Genomic DNA, 21,419 nt, shown 5'->3' with positions numbered 1-21,419 from the left:
GGCACTGTTTCCATGCAAAATTACATGTACTGGGATCTCTGTGTAAATGCCTAAATGAAATTTACATTGGCTTAAGGAGCTTCCTTAAGCACTTTTTCTGGTTAAATGAGGAATTTCTGAGTCTGCTGTTTGTGTGTAAAACTTCAGCTTGTTCTTTTTGGAGAGCCTGGAATCTGAGTGCCCAGGGCAGGGCTGGCAGTCACTTTGGCCAGGAGAGCCCTCTGGTGCTGCTCACAGCAGGAGGGCAGAGGGAAGGTGAGACCTCAAAGCTCATCCAGTGCCACCTCCTGGTGTGGGCAGGGACACCTTCCACTATCCCAGCTTGCTCCAAGCCCTGTCCTACCTGGCCTTGGACACTGCCTGGGATGGGGCAGCCACAGCTTCTCTGGGGAAGTATTTTGCAATTTTATCAGTTCTTCTGTGATAAATCAGCTGCACACATCTGTTATCTGGCCAAGCTGATAAGACAGCAGGTCAACTAAATGCAGGTTTTAGTGGATGCTGGGGGCAAAACTACACCAAGTAATTCCTTAGCTTATGGACCATTTAGCACAAATGGGGCTGGACAGGAACTGTATAGGAGTAGGGACTGAGTTCCTGGTGCCTGCAGCCACGTTCCTGTCCCGAGACGTGGCAGGCCAGTGCGGCCCTCGTATTAGGGAATGTCTTTGTTTTCCACATTCAGAAAAAAACTCACCTGACATCTGCCTTAACCAACTGCTCAGCAAGGAGGGAAACACTTGGTCATTGCAGGAAGAAGCACCAGGCAGAGAACAGGCACAGGGAAAACCCACCAACTCCAGCAGTCTCCTTCCATTTCCCAAGGTGAAAAAGGTTGACCTTTTTGAAGAATGGCAGACAATGATTTCCCTGCAGTGTTCTCAGCACCAGAAATCCCCCAATCCATCCACCTGAGACTGGCTCTTCCAGCAGCGAGCAGCAGTAGAGCTGTTTTTGAGAAGTCAGTTCTTGGAAGCTCAAACAACACAGAACACCAAGGGATGCAGGGTGATCAGCACCTTCCCTTTTCCAATACTACATTCAGGAACACCATAAACAAATTTTTAAATGACTCATTACATTCCTGGCTAAGCAAACAGCAGCTGCCTCCTACAATTCTCTGTGCCTATTTGCTTCCTGCATATGGCTTTCCCCCTCACCCTCAGCATTCAGGATAAAAAACCATCAAATCCAGCTCATTTTGAGCATATTATTAGATAATCTGTTGTTACACCAGATGAGATGGAAAAGCTGGAAGTGGTGCTTTTTCTGAGGAGGCAGCCTTGTGAAGATCTAGTTCTGAAGCAGGCAGGGAAGTTTTACACACCCCTCTTCTGCCACTCCCTCTCTCCCCCAAAATGAGTGCGCTTATTGCTCTGGTTTGAGGTTGACTTCTCCCAGTGTGCAAGGAAGCACAAAGCCCTTCATGCTTAGCAGGAGTCAGCTGGCTGCCTGGAGCTGGGGGCTAGAGCAGACAGGCTCTGAGAACAATAAATATTACAAACAACAAGCATCTGTTGAACACACAGAAGTGTTATGGGAGCTGTTGTTTCCAGAGAAAAGTCAGACACCAGAGCCTACTAATCCAGGATGTGGGAAGGGATGACAACCAGATGGACACTGGATAAATTCAAATAAACCTCGATATATCAATGTATCAATGGATTCCTACCACTGAGTCAGGATACAGTAACCTAACACAGTACTTACCTTGCATACCCAAAGGCTTGGTGTTTCTTATGCTGAGTCTTCACTGGATAAACCAGCCAGGAACCGAAGTTCCACTAAAGCTCACCCCAAAAAACACTACCAAGATCACTGCAGACTACAGCTGCTGACAGGGTGGAAGGCAGAGAGGTGAAAAGCTCAAAGGCTCAGTGAAAAACGCAAATTTTGAGATGCAGCCTACTGCTTTCTCTGGAAGGCTCCCTCTTTTTTGGAAGCCTTTCCAGATCAAGGACAGCTCTAGGCAAGGACAGAAGGGAATCACAGAGTCATAGAAGAGTTTGTGCTAGAAGGAACCTTCAAGAGACCTTAAACAGATCTCACCCTACACTGCAAGGGGTACACAAAAAAAGCCTTGAAAATAACCCCTTCAACACTGCAGTGGATCAGTTCATGTAGTCTGAACATCACCACTGTTACTCACTGTGGCTTAGGGATTATGGAAGAAAATTCCCAAACCGTCTCTTGGCAGAACTAAAAAAAGGAAACCATCTCCAAGTCAGGATCTCAGAAGAAGAGTTCAAAGCCCACTTCTGCTAGAAGATGCCTGCGTGATCTTGTAGACCAGTTTTCAGGCAAGAAGTGGATGACAACCATTCCTTTGTTCTCTAGAGCTTCATCTGACAAAGCTCAAAAAAGCCTCTGTGGACCACGAGCTTCCCTCAGTGGCTGCACAGAGCACACACCACACTCTCAGCCTCTGGGTGTCACTGCAATGCCAGCCAAGCTCCCCCACCTACCTCAGCCCTTGGTCAGAAGAAATTTTTCAAAGCAAACTCTCCCTACGAGATCAAAGGCACAGGCTAAACTGTAAAAGCATCATTGAAAAGACATCTTTATTATAAAAGATACAGAAAATTAAACTTGTTTCTTGCACAATGTTAATTGCAGCAGTTATAAAAACCCACCAAGGTAAACATGTTTAAGAGCATTTCTATACCACAGAAGTGTTTGCTGCTTGCCATTACACACAGCAGAGACAAGCTCAGGATCAGTGCAGGGAGGACAGGCACAGACCTAGGGAAGAGCTCCTTGTCTACCCCATGTGCCACACAACAGCACAGGGAAACAAGACCCACACTGCAGGATTTCAGCCTTGCTTTGTTGTTTGAGGGAGATGGTCCAGCTCCAAGCAATGATGGGATTTGTCTCTAAACATCAGAAGGGTTCAGTCACTCCAGACACTGTCTTTGAGCTCTCACTCCTTAAAGAAAAGCCATTTAAAAGTCATTAATTCCTGTCTATGCCACAGTGTTCTGACTGCCAACAAAGTCCCCAGAAAAATTTCTTTTGCCAGTTTCCTCAGAAAGAGCTGCTTCTTACAGATCTCCTACCAAGAATTTAAAGTGGTGGCTGACAGCTTAAGCTTCCACCCCTGGGGAATCCCCTCATGGAGGCTCCATGAGAACCAACTCACCTCACACAGGCAGGACTATGCACTTGGCTGCCCTCACTGAAGGTTCAGACACAGGGTGAAGGAAGAAGAGTCACCATACCCTATGTCAAGGTACAGGATGTGAGACTTGAGCCATCCTTCAGTGCGTGACAGATCCCCACTGGAGATCAGGATGGGGCACAAAGGACAAACAGCTAAAACATCCTCAGTTCTCCTCGGGATGAACCAAAAACATGTTGCTCCAGCTGACACTTTGAAAATGGCTCTTGGGGTTTTTTTTAAAGGAAGAGCATAAAGCCACCACGTGAGATTAGTCCCTCATCTGTTTTTATACTACATTCTGTTTTGAGCAGATGCAATTCAAACAGGTAAAGAACAGAGATAGCAAGGTTTCTGGTCAGTATCTTGCTAGCAGAACGCTGGTTTCACCCCTTAAAGGCAAAATTAAAAATAAATAATTAGTGTTTCAGCCAACTCCAGGGAGAAAAAATTGCCATTGGCTACAAAGAACTTATTTACTTTTTTCTTTTATGACAGCACCATCAAAAAAGATACTATACCAGAGCAGAAACAAGACACAGGCTGTTCAGAAAGCAAACAGGGAGACAAACCTCTTGTTTGTGTTCTCTTAGTGGTCATCTCTGCACAGAGACCAGATGACCAGTTTGCTACAAAACCCAAAAGCAAAGGAAAAAGTCTTCTTGTCTCAGATCAGCCCCCGTTCCCAAGCCCCACAGTGCACACGTAGAACAGTTAACTCAGTGCAGTTTCAATTCAAGTCACTCAGTTCAGCTTGCAAGGTTCAGTTACACTTCTTGGAAACCAGTGTGTCTGCAGCCATGTTTTGTACCTGTACTGGGAGGTGATGCTCAGTTCCTGCTGGAAGAACTCCTTGTGGATAGGCTGCCCACCCTTGGGAGGGAGTTGGGCACTGCCTCAGCAGACATTTCCACATGCAAGGAAACAATCAGCAGGTTGCTTTCCAAGGCCTCTTTGATATTTCACGTACCCAAACAGCAAAGTAGAACCCACAGGATCAATGCCTGTCCCTGGCCATGAGTACAGGATTCTGCAGCTGGACACAAGCAGGTTGCATCAGGCAGAGTGTGCCACAGAGGAGTCACAAACAGCGTGTAGTGTACTGGACAGGTAACTGCTCTGCCAAGCTGGGCAAGCAGCAATCTCTTATTCAGCAGGACAAATTAGCAGTGGTAAATCCTGCACCACTGGCTGGTTGCTGGTAATCATCTCACCATTCCCAGATCCTCCCTCTCCATTCCCACCAGTTATTTGGCAAGTTACAGAAGCAATGGAGTTCTCTCCCCGGCTGGCTGGTCTTTTTGAAAGAACTCTTTGATATGCAGCAGCTTGTTGTGGATCCTCTCTCTCAGGGGAGGGATATGATGGCTGGGGTCTAAGACATTGGTGCTTCTACGTTCCCTTTCCCTCTTCCAGGTGAGATAGGGATGTGGTGGGAAGGGCACCTCGCTCCTCTCCCGGCGGAGCTGCACAGTGACCCCACTGAGGGCCAGCATTGCCCACACTGACAGGATGATGAAGTCTGGAAAAAGAGAAACAGATTCCTGTACCAAAGCAGAATATTCCTTGCTTTCCCAAGCACAAACACTGAACTAGTTTATTGACAGAGAGGAATGGAGTATCATCCCCACATCCTCAGATGCCCAGAGTGACCCATGCAGAGGCCAGGTTACACAGGGAGTTGGGAAGACTCTCTTCCCTGTATTAGGCCTTTAAATGCCCACCCTGCACACTCCTCAGCAAGCTGCCAGCCCAAGTCTGAGCAGCACCTTTCACAAGGGCCTTTGTCACAACTGCAGTAAGGTTCCTGCCTTTGAGTCTACCCAGTATTGCTTTTGAAGGACTAGAATTTTTCATGTGGATGTTAAATCTCACACTGTACTGTGTTCTCCTTCCATCCCCTTCCTGCCCTCACTCACTGTTCACCACAGAACCAAAGAGGCAGTGATTCCTCCTTGAAAGGAGAATAAAGTCTTGGGAGGACTCACCATTCCTTTGAAAAGGCACATTGGTGTAAGCTCTGCTGAAGTAATTGTTGAGGACCCTCCTGAGCAGGTCTAAGGTGATGTAAGCAAGGCTTGTGTAGACGTAACAAGCAATGGCCAGGATCACCGTGTAAGATCCCACTATTCCAGAAGCCAGGATGTTCAGCTAGATGGGGAGAAAAAGCACAGCTTTAGGAGACTGATGAACACTCTTTGATTTCCCACCACCCTAAGACAGTAGAATCATAAAATCATGGAATGGCCTGGACTGAAATAGAGCTAAAATGGCCCACCCAGTTCCAAGCCCTGTCATGGGCAGGGACACCTTCCACTATCCCAGCTTGCTCCAAGCCCTGTCCAACTTGGCCTTGAACTCTGCCTGGGATGGGGCAGCCACAGCTTCTTTGGGCAAGTATTTTGCAATTTTTATCAGTTCTTCTGTGATAAATCAGCTGCACACATCTGTTATCTGGCCAAGCTGATAAGACAGCAGGTCAACTAAATGCAGGTTTTAGTGGATGCTGGGTGCAAAACTACACCAAGTAATTCCTTATCTTATGGACCATTTAGCACAAGTGGGCCTGAACACGAACTGCCTGCAACTGGCCCTGTCCTGAGCTTCACAAAGCTGTGCTAAGTTTCCTGTACATCTCTCATAGGACAATGTTTTGAATTAGAAAGTCTGACTCCTGCCCCTCTTCTCCCTCATTCTGAGGTGACTGCACAGTTACTTACAATTCTTGGGCAGCCAACAAAAAGCACTGGAATCATCAAGGCCACACAAGTAAAGGTCACCCAAAACACCACATCGTCACGAAAGACCCTGTAGTCTCCTGCCAAGATACAACACTTAACAGTCAGGAAAACATTTCCTTTTCACAAGTGTTTGGGGGTCAGCTTTTCCCCCCTCCAAAATTCTGTACATTCAGAAATACATGGAGTACATTGTTGACAAGCCCAGCTTTTGAGTTCAAATTCTGACTGTTTAAGATGTATTGTAACAGTGACTCAAGAACAGAAAAACTGTCCCAGTTGAGCACAGGTCCCATGCTCTCTGCTGGAACAGCAAATCTTGTCCATGGAACAAAGATTTTTGGCAAGGTATATTTCTCACCTGGTAAGAATGAAAAGTACAGGAGTACTGCTGCTCAATAAGAAGCTGATCTGTTGCCTCTGTGGGTTTCTAAGCTAAAATTCTGCATCTGACTACAGAGTATGGTGCAAACGCAGCCATCACAACACCACCAGGCAACAAATTCTTCCAGGCTTGAGGAAAATTAAATCACTCAAACTCTACTTTGCTCACTCTGCCTTCTAAGGCCTGTGGATTCATCAGAGGGGACAAGCTGGCCTCCAGCTGAGTCACTGCTCCACTTTAATGAAGATCAACCAGGGACTGCATGGATTATCACAAAATCATGGCTTGAGTCAAGCACAGGTGACTGGGGAATGAAAAACTGTCACAACCAAGGAACCTTAAAAAGGGAAGTTTTCAGACTGGAAATTGCGAAGTATAGCTGATGCTTTGGTGTTCCAGTGGGACTCCAGCTCAGCAAGCTTACTGGCTTTTAAGCAATTTGTCTAAGGCCTTTATGCCTGAAGCCTTCAAATTAGTCTGTAGATTTTCTACTGGGATTTGTTCTGGACAGAGGACAAAAGAGCAAGCACATGCCTGGAGGAGAGCTGGTATTACAGAGATGGTACACAGTTTAAGTAGGAAGGGTGACCAAGTTCTTTGCAAAACAATCAGTTCCCTTTTCCCCAAGTAGTTTTAATGACAGCGCAGCTGAAATAAGCTTTCAGGTACATCTCTGTTCCTCCCAGCACTGGAAAGTTCAACATCCCACTAAGACAAACCAGAGAGTGTCATTCACTCCTGAGCCTTGCAGTGTGCCTGCAGCACACAGGAACACAGCACTCACCAAGCAGAGGATGCCAGTGCTTACCTAGGGGAGTAAAGAAGACTGTGGATGAGAAGAGAAATCCCAACACAAGTCCAATAACAAACATGCTGAGCAGGACAGAGCCAAATCTCCACCAGCTCACAACCAAGAGCAGCCCTCCAATAATTCCAGCCACTGCGGTCAAAAGAAGACGCACTGAAAGAGAGAAGAGAAAATTCCAGCATTCAGGAAACTTCAGTTCCTGCAGTAACACATCCAGCAGCTTTATTTACATGCTTGTTTGGCTTTTTTCAGTGAGTTTGCATGACATAACAAAAAAAAGTATCAGAACGTGCTTCATGCACTTCGCTTAGATGCCAGCCTGCAGCTGGGGATGTGCTGCTGAAAAAGTGGGATGGGGGCTGGCATGGAGGCCTTGGCACCATGTATATCAGTACCCTGAGTTCCCAGGGAGTTTAGGTGGCTACAGCTACTGCTCGTGGACCAATAAAGGAATTCTATGAGGTAGGACAGACAGAAAGAACTAATTCTGTCTAAACAGCCTAACAAGCTGGGCACAGACCATCTACTTCCATTTTACAAATGAAACCTGCATTTGATCTGAAACAGGTCCATGCATTGTGAAAGTAGGAAGAAAGTATGTGAAAGTATGTTGCAAATTTCCAGAGTTTCCAAACACCTCTTATATTCCTTGGATTAGATATTGAAATTAAATCCAACTATTAATTCTGCATCACTGTGATGCTGGAAGGAACACTTACTCTGTTGCATTTTCAGCTATTATGGCAATCAGAGCTCAAGCACCCAGGCATCATCCTGCTATCCCTCCTGTGGCTGGCCAACAGCACAACTGAGATTGTACCTGGAGGGTTCCTGACAAGAATTTGGGAAGAGCACAGGACATCTTGATATATCTACTCACCATCATAACTAAGGCTAGTAATCCTTGTAATGAAAACAAAGAAGATGAATGCTGCAACAATGAAGCCCATGAAGAATAAGTCTAGAGAAGAAGGAAAAAGTATTTAGCAAGCTTCATACCAAGCCCACTTCAGTGGATCTTCAGACATCTTCATATTATAACAGGGAAGGAACACAGCAGCTCACAAAAGGACAGCCAGACAACATTTTGCTCTCAACAGAGGTGTCCTCAAGCACTACAGATAGTAGTGCAAGTTTACATATTTATATGTCCAAAATTACATATTTATAGCTATATTGCCCAGCACCCTAATTCTAGGTTTCTGTTCTTTGCATCCCAGAAACTTCCTGCTCTGAGCTTAAAGGCTCAGAGCATATAAAAGCAAAGCACTGGACCTAACTGGCACAGCATCACTATCAAGTGAATCTTGGTAATAACACCACCATTCTAAGTTACACAGAGTAACATTTATGAAATTCCAACCAGACTTACGAGATGAAATATTCAGTACCTGTTTTCCAGAATCTGTGTCCAAAAAAGCAGGTGAAAAGGCCAAGAACAGCAAAAGCAGTGAAGAATACTTTGGTAGAGACTTTACCTACAAGAAGAAAAGTAGGTTTAGAAGAGCATTCCACCTAGTAGTCCCAACAAAGTAATTAAGGTAAGGTCAAGTTGCTGTCACAAACTTTGCTGACAACTTGAGAGCTGCCACTCTGTCAGATCTGCAACAGCTGAACTAACAATTGGCTTGGCAGGATCTTCAACAGAACATTGAAATAATCCCAGACTGATTAAGCAGTCAAGAGCTTCCTGCTTATTCAAGAGAAGTTTCTGCAAGTAGATGTAACTTGTTTTTAATATAGATATAGATTGTCCTGAAAATTCTCTGCTCAAGTTTAAAAAAAGAGACATCCTGTCATCTATAAAAATCAGTGCTATGGGGATTAGTAACCCAGGCAGCAACTATAGGCTTAATCACTGCAGCCTTCACCATTTGTCTCCCTCTCATACATTTGCCATGTAACAAAAATGATCACCAGCATCCCATTATGGCTCACCTCTGTCTTCTATGCTAATTTCTTACCTATATTTAAGCTATTTGCAGGAGGAAACCATATTTTCCATGTGCCCTGAATTAGAGAGGTTTAGCCTAGATAATTTGTCTCACGCTGTCACGGGACAAGACTGAATTTGACAACAGTCACTTGTGTTACAGTATATAAGAAAATAATGAGAACAAATCTTACTCTATGAACCAAATTTTACCAATTACTCGTGTCCCTTCTGCTTTCATACGGGCAGTGACAGCTTTGCTCTGTTTCTGCTCAAGTTCCATCATTATATAGCTTCACACAAAGCAGCATGACTTGGTAGTCATTCCACTACTGCTGCCATATCTTCATTCTTTCAAATTACCTGCAGGTTACTAATTCCTGTTAGCACCAGCACAGTTAGAAGAATCTGGCTGGAGCTTAATCTAGTCTGTGTTTTATTACCTCAGCTTCACATCCAGCATCCACAGTCTTACAAATTATTTAAAATTATGTATCCCGTTGAAGTGGACAAAGCTGGGGTGGGACTACAGAGCTCAGAGTTGCAAGCCACATATTAAACCTCCATTAAGCTAAACCTTTAATTGCTAATGGTTCTTAGTCTTACTTCATCATTCCAGACCTTCTCATGAAGCAAGAAGCAGACTTTACCATAAAGTAACAAAATATACACAGTGTAAAACGAAGATCTCCTGCACACATTGGTAAAATAATCTTAAAGCACATTCAGCACGTTGGAGCACAACAAGCTACAGAGGAGTTGGCAAGGACATACAATTCCCAACTTACTGATGGAAGAGCAGTTATCTACCAGGTCAGCAAAGCTGCAGGCATATGTGTGCACAGGTATGTAAGCAGCAGAAGTGTTCCAAAGAGGATCCCACACTATGACATTGTAGATCACACCTTGCCCAGGAAGTGATGAGAAGTAGACATTGGTTTTGTCATCAGCAGTCAGCGTAAGCATCTGGAAAAGTAAGTACCTGTGTTAAAGGCTCACAGGACGGAACTCTTCCCTCCAGCACTACTGTGTTCTGTCAGGGGAGAAGATTCTCCCACTCCTGTTTTGCTCCTCCCTGCCTGAGGGCACAGTTGAGGCTTCCTACCAGCCTGTTGACCCAGGTCTGGCCTCCAAGACAGGCAATGCTGCCATTCCACCCCCAAGCAGGGCCAGGGCGCCTCCTTATGTCTCCCCTTCAGGAAGATAAGCACAGGGTAGGAGAAAAGAAGAGAGCACCACATGGCTGGTAGCCAGTGCTTCGTGCTCACCTTGACGCCATTGGCTTTGATACTGTGCACCGCAGACATTTTCCGTATGTGGCTGACGAGCACCATCTCGGACAGGTCGTTCTCGGGCAGGAAATACTGGTACACGTCGTAGCGCAGCCGCCACCGGGAGCTCTGACCAGTCCCTGCATCACAGGACGGGGGGTTGGCTCCCCTGCAATGGGAAACACATCAGCCACGTGCCCCAGACCTCAACATCAGTTTCAGCAGTTACCTGTCCACAGGGTCTGCCTCTACTCTTTAGAGGTGCACACCAGCAGCTAACTCAAAGCTGGACTGTGTTTGTGAGCACAGGGCACAGCAGCATCACACAGAACCACCCTGGCACAGGTGGTGTCTGTGCTGGTACCTGCCTCCACACTTACAGAGGCTTCCTATGAATTGGCAGAACAAGAATTCCAAGAGCCCACAACAGCCAAGGACCACAACATTACTGTTTGTCTTTCCATGCAGTTCTGAACACAGTATTCCTCATTCCCTGCCTATCGCTTGTGACACCAGGCACCATTCAGGAAATAATGTCTTTTAACTTGAAGTCTTAAGTTAAACAAAACTCTGGGTCATTATCATGCTTTAGTACTAGTAAAGAAATAAAACTGGCTATAACATACAACAGCTCCTCAAACAAATTAAGCTGTTACAAGGAATGGAAAGATCCAGTATTTACTGACTGCTTACATTTCTGAAGTTGCATAACCTCCCCCACAAGATGTAACTCTCAACTTTTATCTCTCTCATGCAGTACCTCTTCCCCTCCTCCCTGTCCCCATTTACATTTGTTGCAGCAACCAAGATTCCTGCCAGAATCTGGATGGTTCAGCTGTTACAGCAGCGGCTTATTTTAGCCTTTTGGCCAAACACAGGACAAAAGGTCTCCCTCAGTGCACTGAGGTTTTCCACACACCTGGTATATCCCAGGTTTGCAGGGGCAAACTTGATGTGTATATCAACCAACGTGTAGTCCAGGTAAATGTTTGGATCCACTTCCAAGTCAAATTCTAGATTGCAGCCTCCAGGAATAGGATCTAGAACACAGAGACGATAACTGCAGTTATGCACTTGCAGGCATTACACACTTGCTGAGCACAGAAAGGTGCTGGCACTGCAGACAGCAAAAGCGTTTCACTGCAGCCTGTGACAGGCCCCCACACACGAGAGACTCCAGTGACTGAGGTGTTGGAATGAAAGCTCCTGTAAGGGACTGCACATGAGTCAGGGCAATCCCAAGCACAAACACAGGCTGGGTGAGAATGGATTGAGGGCAGCCCTGAGGAGAAGCACTTTGGGGATGTTGGCTGAAGAGAAGCTTGAAACAACCCAGCAACATGTGCTCACAGCCCAGCCAGCCACCAGCATCCTACATGCAAAGAGGAGTGGGCAGCAGGGCCAGGGAGGGGGGTTCTGCCTCTCTGGCCTGCTCTGGCAAGACCCCACCCCAACACAAGAAGGATGTGCTGGAGTTAGTCCAAAGGAGGACCATGGAGATGACTAGAGGGATGGGCACCTCTGCTGTGAGCAAAGGCTCAGAGTAGGGATTGTTCAGCCTGGAGAAGGCTCTGGGGAGACCTTTCCAGCAGCCTCCCTATACCTGAAGGGAGCCTACAAGAAAGCTGGAGAGGGAATTTTTACTAGGGCCTGGAGTGACAGGACAAGGGGGAATGGCTTTAAGCTGAAGGAGGGTAGATTTAGATTGGATATGAGGAAGAAATTCTTCCCTGTGAAGGTGGTGTGGCCCTGGCACAGATTGCTCAGAGAAGCTGTGGCTGTCCCTAGATCCCTGGAAGTGTCCAAGGCCAGGCTGGATGGGGCTCTGAGCCACTTGGGGTAGTGGAAGGTGTCCCTCCTACGGCAGACTGTTGGAACTGGATGGGCTTTATGGTCCCCTTCCAACCCAAACAGATTTGTGATTCCATGATCACATGCAGCAGTGTTCTATTCAGAGGCTTCAGTCATGACAAGACCTTGGAGTACATCCTATAGACAACTCACAATTCAGCAGTGACAATAAAACCTTTTTCAGCCCATTTCAAATGAATTTCCAGTATCACCATCAGATTTCCACCATGTAAGACTGAAAGGTCAACACTTCATGCCACAGACGACTCGGCTGAGCAGAGCAGAGCCGGCATGCCCTGAGCACGTACCTTTCTCCATGTAGGGAATGGAGATGGCAGTGCTGAGCACCTGGGCAGCATCCAGGGCACGCACGTACCACGTACACACGGTCTGCTCGGGCCGAAGGACGGACACCAGCCCTCTGTCCACCCCAACTCCTGAGCTGTTCACCGATGGAGTCTGCACAGAAACAAATCATAGACACAAGGAGTTCTTCTTGAGAAGATTTCTATCACAGTTTGATCATATTTCTGTATTTTGATAATATCTAAAGAGCCCTTTCCTTCCTGCCACAAACCTGCTAGGCACACACACACATCAGTGCCAGTTACAACAGATCAGGCTCTGCCCAAAATGTATTCGTGTTTGGAATTGCCCAGCTCCACGTGCAGGACCTTGGACTTGGCTTTGCTGAACTATATGAGGTCTGCATAGGCCCACTTCTCAACCCTGTAAAGGTTCCCCTGGATGGCATCCCTAGCTGGTGAAAAAAGGGAGTTCTGACAGCACACACTGCCTGGCTCAGGCTCAAAATCCAAGTGACAAGTTGTGGTACTCCTAAAGAGCTGATGATCACAAGCAAGTAGCAGAGAAATCTAGCTAGTAGACCTGGCAATGGATTGACTAGTAAAAATGTAAAAGGACTGAAACATCCCTCACAAAATGTTGTGAGATGGCAGCAAGGCAGTGTTCTGGGAACCAACATACAGGAGCACCTTTCCTATCTCCACCAGAACAGAGATGATTGTCTGACAGCTGCCTTAACTCTAGCAATGCCAGATGTTTTTGGGGCCAGACCAGTTACTGACCCAATCCCCAACACCACCATCCCTTCCAGAACCAGGGCTCTTGAGAAAAGATTAGGCAGCAATGACAGTATCACAGTCTCACAGCTTGAACAACCTGCAGCCACATTTTCAGCATAGAAAGTGCCTTTGGCCAAGGCAGCCACAGTTACCCCAGGCAACACTGTAAGGAAGCACATTGGACCTGGAAGACTTCAAAGTCTGGCTCAACTTCATATTTCCTGAGGCAGGCCAGCCCTAAAAGCAGAGCAGCTGCATTTATGCATCACTACCCTTGGCCTGGTAAGGCCCATGAATGCAAAGGGAATCTGAACTGGCAGCAGAGGATTCTACCAATGGCAAGCAAAGACTGAACAGGTCTAGCAGTAATGCCTCAGCCCTGTAATCCTGGCTGTTTCACCAGTACAAGGATGGCTGAGCTGGGTGACTTGTGTTACAGGTCATTCATCTTCTAAGCTTCCCAGGATACATCTTGGCACTCAACATATTCTGATTTCAAAGATGCTGGTGGAGAGAGGGGAACTGGACTGCAGCTGTTAGACCTCCATCTACCACCCTCAGCTTAGCCCATGCTCTGTTCAAATACCAGTGAGAGCCTCCCAGCACCACGACGACAAAAATCAATATTTTAGATTAAGCTCATTTTCTCCCATCATTACTGGGATGCAGAGTATAGCAACAGGAATGTTTTTATTGCATAATCTAGAAGTAGCAGCATAGAATTTCTTCCTGTGTTACCAAAGGAGAATTAGATTCAGGACAAGGAGCTGGGATCACAGCACATCATATCTGCAGTGCTTAGATCCAAGCCATGGGAACAGCAGACAACTAAACATCCCAAAGTGATCGTGTGTGAGGCATCTGGCAAACACACAGATCTGGTTTTAACAGGACATGCTGATGGACAGTAGAGCCACATGACAAAAGCACCACTTCCACCAAATAAAGAGCCTTGAAACATTTTCAAACCAGCTCTAACGTGCCCTTAGCATTCAGTCTTTCAAAATAGCAGCTATGGCATATAAGGACAAGAAAAGATTTCTGAAGCTACAGTAACACTGTCTAAAAGCCAAGCAGGTAAAAGACACTCATTTATTTATTAGTTCTACATGTACCAGAGCCAAGTCCTTTGTTGAAAGAGAGGCAGTACTTAACAGAAGTGACACTCTTACCTTATCAAAGGATATCACCACATCACTCTGCTGGGCATGCACTTGAAAAATAACCACAGTCACGTTGCTGGCGATGTTCCTGATTACAGCTTCCACTGGATTGGTCTGGTTAAGTAGCACATTTCTGAATTTTCCCAAGGAGAGTTCAAGAAGACCTGCATTACAGAAAAAGGAAGATACAGGGGGTTTTTTTGGTCCAGAGGGAAGCAATTACCGGGGAAGCCTGGAAGTTTCCAGTAGCTTAGTATTAGTCAGCTGGGAGCAGAGCAGGATGTTGCTTTGTGCTGCTCTCATCCTGTGAGCTGTACCGAGCTTTCAGAGACTGCTGCACACAGAGCTGCACCTGCAGACACAGGCACAGCTAGGGTACCTGCCCTGCAGCCTGCCACTCACCTGAGCACAGGGACAGAGCTTCCTGCCAGGAGGCAGGATTTGATACAGCTGAGCTCACCAGCTCAGCCAACCAGCCAGCTACACTCCAAAAAGTCAGTAAGAAGATACTGAGGACAGCCTGATTTTGGCAGATACAGGCGGGGATGTTTGCATCAGCAGCCAACTTTCACAATATCCACCAGACTTTCCAGGTGAATTCCTACATATCATGGGAATTGGAGTCAAATTCCAGAAGACAGAGTCAAATCTGTAGTTTACGTACATATATTTACCCACTTTCATCAGCTATTCCACGTTATTTGCTGCCAGTTTTTAATCATGAGGACTGCTGCATCCCCATCTCTAGACCTAAAACTCTGACTAATTTTTCCTAGACACAACCTAGATCACTTCTTCTTACAATGAGCATAACCCCATGATGCACTGTCATTTTAATTTAAAGAGAACCACATGACCTAGGATATAAGATCTTTGAGAATCAGCTTTGGCTCGCCATTCAAGTCCTGCAAGCAAGCCTGACTTGTCCCTGTGCTGGGTTCTGCAGGGACAGGGGATGCCAAAGGAGGAAAGTGAAGCAACCACACAGAAGCCACAAGATGCTCTGTGTGGTTGGTAGTGGCAACCGGACTGCACAATGCCTTCCAGGCTTTTCCCTGAATTCCTCTGCCTGCCTCTGTACCCAAACAGACCTAAAACTTATCAAGCCTAAACACACACACACACTTCCTCAATGAAGTTGCCTCTGGTGGAAAGGGTTGGCTCTGCCAAGTTGCCTAACACAGAGTCACCAGCAGCACCATCTGAGGGACACTTGCTGATTACCCATGCACAAGGGAAGGGACAGTTTTCTCACCTGAAAATATACCCAGTACTCTCTAACTCCTTTCCTGTTACTTTCTCTCTCTCTCCTGCCAAGAACTGGCATCACTGGCCAGTTTCTTTGCCCCTTGATATATAAACAGAGGGGAGCTCCCACCCTCATGCCTCCTCCACTCATTACACAGTGAGAGAAGGAACTCCAACCCTTACAGGCTCACTCCCAAAATTCAATTAATACCAGTACAGCATCACAAATAAAATCTCGGCTAAAATACTGGGGGGGGGGGGGGGAAGTGTCATAAACCACTTGGGAGGAAAGATTCTCCATTTTTCTGCTCTGCCATCTGCAGTTTGTGTTAAGGTAGGAGTTTCTACACCAAATGTTCACACAGTAATTAATGTAAAATAAAAGCAAAAGAAACAAAAGAAACTTTGTGTATCCTTCAGCTCCTGACTTCTTCAGAGTCCCTTGAGCAGAATTCAGATATCCTCAGATCTTTCCTCACTACCTCATGTTCTACCAGAAATGCAAGTAGCAGTATGAATGCTAAAGAAAGGCATTCAGAAGGCACAGACTATATGTCTAAACACTCAGAAATTTACAGTGAAAGCTTAGAATACAGGAAAAATATTTTTCTTTGATCTTTAAAACCTACAGCAGAGCTTCCTGAACCGCAAGACATTCACATTTAGATGCTCTTTTAAGAAAAAAACTGAAACCATACACATGCTCTGTGTGATCTACATCAAGGGGGAAAAAACTGCATTGCTCCGCCTTTTTTCTCACCTCCACTCTGTACCCATACCCAGGGGCCTCTGCACAAATAGGACAGATTCGTCAGCAAGACACAGCCACTGCTTCAGCGTGATCATGGGACTCTAAATGTCAGAGGCACTCTCTCAAGTTTAATTAGCGTGGTGAATTAAGAATTGTTCTATATTGCTTTACTGTTTGCATAACTGCTCTGAGAACAGTGCATGACACACATTACCCCAAAATCTGGGCACAAGAGCAGAGGCTCAGGGTGAAGAACAAGAACACCTACACCCATCACACAAGTATTGTTCAGCTTGCTGTTCACAGACTCCTTGAACCACACTTCCAGCCAGGCCCAAAAGATGATGAGCACTGCAGAGCAACAGAACCTTCTAAGAAGTCTTTGAAAAAGAATGGCTCCAAGGCCACAGACCACAGCACCCTTCCAGCTTCTCCATCTCTGTCATTTGAACAAGTCACTCCTGGTGCACTAAGACAGAAAGGGAAGATGGTGAGCAAGACTAATTGATTAAATTAACCAACTCACAATTCACCAGGCCTTTTGCTATCACTTCTCTGGTTCCAATCCCAGACAAGTATTGGACTCCCTGAGCCACAGAGAGATCAGTCTTGTCAAACATCCTTTGAAAGCAGATACAGAGACCTCAATGACCACACAGTGCTGGCCACAGCATGCAACCTTCTCTTTTGGGCAAGCTTGATCTGCCTGGAGGTAGCCCACCAGACAAGTCTGCAGGGTCAGCAGCACAGTTAACACCACGTCACAACTGAGAGAGTTGATCCAGCAAGTCAGCAACAGAGACAGGAGCAAAATCCAGGCATCCCAGCTAGTTACATTGCTTTCACCAGTGAAGGTCTAGAAGCACTCTAAGGTGCCAGGCTCTCTTCCTTGCTCTGGAGGAAGAACTGTAACAGTCACTGCACATCAGAGTAATTTTGGGTTAGATACATGAGAGGAACCCAAACTATTACAGAGTTTATCAACTGAACAGATGCTCAAAGGAAGTCAGCATTGCTGAAACCAAGCAGCAGCAGAGCAGAGATGGAGCACTGAGCATGTATTGCTCAACATGCAGCACCAGCACAGAGTAGCGACAGTCCTGCATACAGAACTGGTGAACAGAGGAAACAGCCCACTCTGTCACCCCACACATTTTTTCTCTTACATCAAGGGCAGAACCAGTAAAGACACCAAAGAAATAGAACCTCCTGGAGCTCTTCTGAGATCAAAAGTCCTTATTCCTAACTCTAAACAACAAGTCAATCAATTCCAGAACCTCTGCATTTGTTATCCCTTCCCTGTGACACAGAGTTTCCCCAACAGGCAACACCCAGCTTGAACTGTTTCCATTGTGCTGATTCAGTGCCAAGCTCTCGGCTCCTCTGAGGCTTTGAGTAAACCACATTTCCAGCTCCAATAGCCAAGAGTCACTCCCCACCACCACGGAGCAGTTAACCACACAGGGTTCTTGATTACACCTCACACAACTGAAGAAATGCCACTGCCATAGAGAACAGTCTTTACCTACAGAGCCATGCTCAAACATTATGCTTCCCTCAAAGAGGTTCTGTGCAGTAAAAGAAAACACATTTCTACAGTGGATATGCAGAACACCCTGATGTAAGCAGGCTCCAGGAGCTAAGGAGAACTTTCCAGTGCAGGGAGTATAACAAGTAGTCACATGAAGACATTTAATGAAGGTGAAGTGCAAGCTCAGACTGACAACCAGTTTGAGAAAGAAAAATATTAGCATACAGTTACTTAACAGAATAAAGCCTGCAGCCATATCCTATCAGACCTCGTAAGGCCACGCAGACACGGATGATCGGAGAGTCCAGCAACAAGGTCTCTGTCTTCCCACACTACTGAACCCCCCAAAAATACAGCACCTCCCCCCACCCCCGAAAGAAGCAGGACCATTTCTGAAAGCTTCTGAACTTTGTGTACTGATGCTCATGCTTAGAGCAGTTGGATGCTTAAAGCAGATGACACCACAGAATGTGGCTTGCCACGGTCTGCACCATTCCCATCCCAGAGGACTACTCTGTTCACCAGGCTAGAGGTCTTTACAGCCTGAAAAGTGAGGGAAGAGTTATGTGTGAACTTCTTATTACAAAGTATCATCTCTGCATAGACTAAACAGCTGGCACAAACACCTTTCACCCAGATAAGCTCCCTTTACAAAAGCACTGCTCAGTCCCGATTACACTATAAATTCACTTTAGTTTTTTCAAAACTAAACAGCCTGGTTTGGATGTAACAACCACAGCCAGTAGCACTACTCCTCAGGATGACAGAGCTCACTGGAAGGCAACAAACACAATGCATAAATCACTTCTGCACAAGGACCAAGTTTGAGGAGCTGCAGCCCATCAGAAGCCCAGAGAGGTAACACAGGCAATCATACAAAGATTTTACTAATCAGGACTTTCAGAATGGAGCAGGATCGTCAAGGATGAGGAGTCAGCAGAGCCCACCCCTGCAAAGTGGGTGTCCACAACTGAATAACCACAAAAGGATTTCAAACCAGTGAACCATTAAGCAAGGGCCTTGTTTAAGGGCCCTAATGATCAGCTAGACTCTGGTACACAAATTACATAGCTTATTAGCTTTTCACGAGGGAAATACTTTCCCCCTCCACCCTCAATCGTGCAAGGAAAAACAGCAACAGGTTCCTTCAAGGCAAAGCAGTTTGCTTAGTCTCATAATTGCTTTGCCTTTTTACATATTGTAAAAAAATTACTCAACACATGACCCATTTTCATCAAGTCCAGGAGACAGACTGACTGTTAGCATCCTTTAAGATAAACATTAAGGTCTAAGATCCCCTTCATTCTCACACCTGCTTGCCACCATCAGGTGCCCAGCCAAAGCTTTTCGGTTCTGCAAGAAGCAGGGAATACTTGGCTCTCCATTAGATTCTGGGCATGAGACTTGGGCAGAGAAGCCTTCCACACCTGGAACTGGTTCCAAATGCTGTCCTGCAAAGTATCCCACGAGTCTCCTTCGGGACAATTAAGCTTCATTCATTCAAGGCCAGGCTGGGTGGGGCATTGAGCAACCTGGTCTAGTGGAAGGTGTCTCTGTCTACAGAAGAGGGGTTGAAATGAGATGAGCTTTAAGGTCTCAAACCATTCTATAATTATATGCTTAGAAGCAAGTGTAAAAGTAAAGCAAAACTAAGAGAAGGAGGCTTATATCAGCCCTAATACGAAGGACTGCTTGCTTATCTCTGAATTATCTGTGAGAGGAAACTTTATTTTTTCCTTTATTTGAACAGATAAGAGTTTAACCAGAAAAAAAAAAAAAGTGACTGTAAATCTTCCCAAACTATACTTATTATAGCACACTTAACTCTGAACTCCTATTTTAGTCACATGCAAGGAACGCAGTGAAATTACAAAAAAAAAAAAAAAAAAAAAAAAGCCCATGCCAAATAAAGTCAGATTACATCAGTACGGGCAACAAGTAAGCTTACGAATCAAGCTGCAAATTATAGGTTTTGCTCCTTTCCCTAGTTTAATAGCGGCAGTGGTTTTCATCCCACTATCCACTAGGGTGGTGGGAACCCAGGATCACCTGTACATGGTCGGGGAGAAAAAAAACCAAGCAAAAGAACACAAACCTCCTTTTAACCATGCTCCCTTTGTCATGTAAGCTCATGCCTATAGGCAGCGAATGCCACCTTGTTTCTGCACGGGGAATACAGCCCTACACCAGCCGCATCAGCTGTACCGCATCCCCGCAACTGCGCGGGTTAAAATGATTCCGAATTACCCATGAAACAGCTAAAATTAGGGCGTTCATAGCAATAAGGTGTAAATAAAAAAATTTAAAATTAAAAAAAAAAATAGCGGACAGGGAAGGAGAGGGAGGAAAAAGAAGAGGGTGTATCTCCTTGTCCCCATGAAAGATTAAGATAACCGTGAATACACACAGCGCTTCTGCAGCGCCGCAGGCAGCTTTGCTCCGCACTCCGGCCCATCCGTCCGGACAGCGGCAAATCGCCCTCCATACAGGAGCGAATCGCCCCCCGGACAGCGGCGAATCGCCCCCCGGACAGCGGCGAATCGCCCTCCATACAGCGGCGAATCGCCCCCCGGACAGCGGGAGACAGCCCCCCGGACAGCGGGAGACAGCCCCGGGGACACCCGAAGGCTCCGCCGCCGGACATTCCCCGGGCACAGCCCCGCGGCCCCGCTACGAGCCGGGCTCCTCCGGCCCTCAATGGCGGCCACAGCCGCACGCCCCCCGCCCCGCCTCGCACCGCCTCACCTGCGGCTACGCCGTGGCGCAGGAGCCCCAGGAGCAGCAGGAGCAGCGCGGAGCCCGGAGAGACCCGCATAGCGCGGCCGGGAGCCGGGGCAGCGGGCCCAGGCCGGGAAGCGCCGCGCAGCCGGGGCGGGGCGGCCGCCGGGGCGGGGCCCGGCCGGGAAGGGAGCGCCCCGGGGAGGCGATTGGCCGCGGGGACAGCCGCCGACTCCCAAAAATGCGCCGCGAGGTTTGCACCGGCAGTTTGGGGCTTGGGCTTTAACTTTGGAGCGTGGAGAGACCCCGCCTCCCAGCTTAAGGGCTCGGGCAAACAAAATCCTCGGCCAACCGTGCAGCCGGGAAAACATTTCGGAGGGATTAGTTTGTATCGTTGCTGCACCCACAGCGTCAGTGACAAGGCTACAGAGTGGTTATTTACAAAGGCGTGTAGTGACAGGATAAGAGAAATGGCTTCAAACTGACAGAGACGAGGTTTAGATTGGATATTAGGAAGAATTTTTTTCCCTGTGAGGATGGTGACGCCCTGGCACAGGGAAGCTGTGGCTGCCTTATCCCTGGAAGTGTCCAGGGCCAGATGGGATTTGGCTTGGAGCAAGATGGGATAGTAGAATAGCAGGGAATTGGAAAGAGATGATCTCTAAGGTTAACCTGGGAGAAAGCAGGCATTGTATTCAGCTGTCAGAGATAAGAAAGACGGGCACAAAGCGACTGGCACAAATGGCATTTATTTTCCAACGCTGGGCTCCGAGGCCG

The 21,419-nt window shown here is 46.7% G+C and overlaps 1 protein-coding gene across 1 annotated transcript; it reads right to left on the bottom strand.

The window, feature by feature from the left end:
* Positions 1–2,536: 2,536 nt before the first annotated feature.
* Positions 2,537–20,759, bottom strand: TM7SF3 (transmembrane 7 superfamily member 3). The gene is made up of 12 exons (XM_066319654.1): positions 20,670–20,759; positions 14,404–14,558; positions 12,455–12,605; positions 11,215–11,335; positions 10,293–10,464; positions 9,813–9,990; positions 8,483–8,569; positions 7,972–8,052; positions 7,092–7,244; positions 5,881–5,978; positions 5,149–5,311; positions 2,537–4,682 (listed from the first exon to the last, which is right to left on the bottom strand). Exons 1-12 carry the CDS (start codon positions 20,737–20,739, stop codon positions 4,420–4,422), a joined length of 1,692 nt encoding a protein of 563 aa, XP_066175751.1. The 5' UTR covers positions 20,740–20,759; the 3' UTR covers positions 2,537–4,419.
* Positions 20,760–21,419: the final 660 nt, after the last annotated feature.

This window comes from Sylvia atricapilla, chromosome 5 (assembly GCF_009819655.1).
Source record: "Sylvia atricapilla isolate bSylAtr1 chromosome 5, bSylAtr1.pri, whole genome shotgun sequence".
NCBI lineage: Eukaryota > Metazoa > Chordata > Aves > Passeriformes > Sylviidae > Sylvia > Sylvia atricapilla.
Note: the sequence above shows the minus strand (reverse complement) of the source record. Positions and strands in the feature narration are given on the sequence as shown.

Bases quoted from the DNA above. Each gene is read 5' to 3' on its own strand.
- TM7SF3 (XM_066319654.1), bottom strand. From the start codon at position 20,739: ATGCGGGTCTCTCCGGGCTCCGCGCTGCTCCTGCTGCTCCTGGGGCTC. The intron at 14,559-20,669 runs GTGAGGCGGTGC...TCTGTAATGCAG, and splicing joins GCGCCACGGCGTAGCCGCAG to GTCTTCTTGAACTCTCCTTG. The intron at 11,336-12,454 runs GTACGTGCTCAG...TCTGTGTTCTAG, and splicing joins CATTCCCTACATGGAGAAAG to ATCCTATTCCTGGAGGCTGC.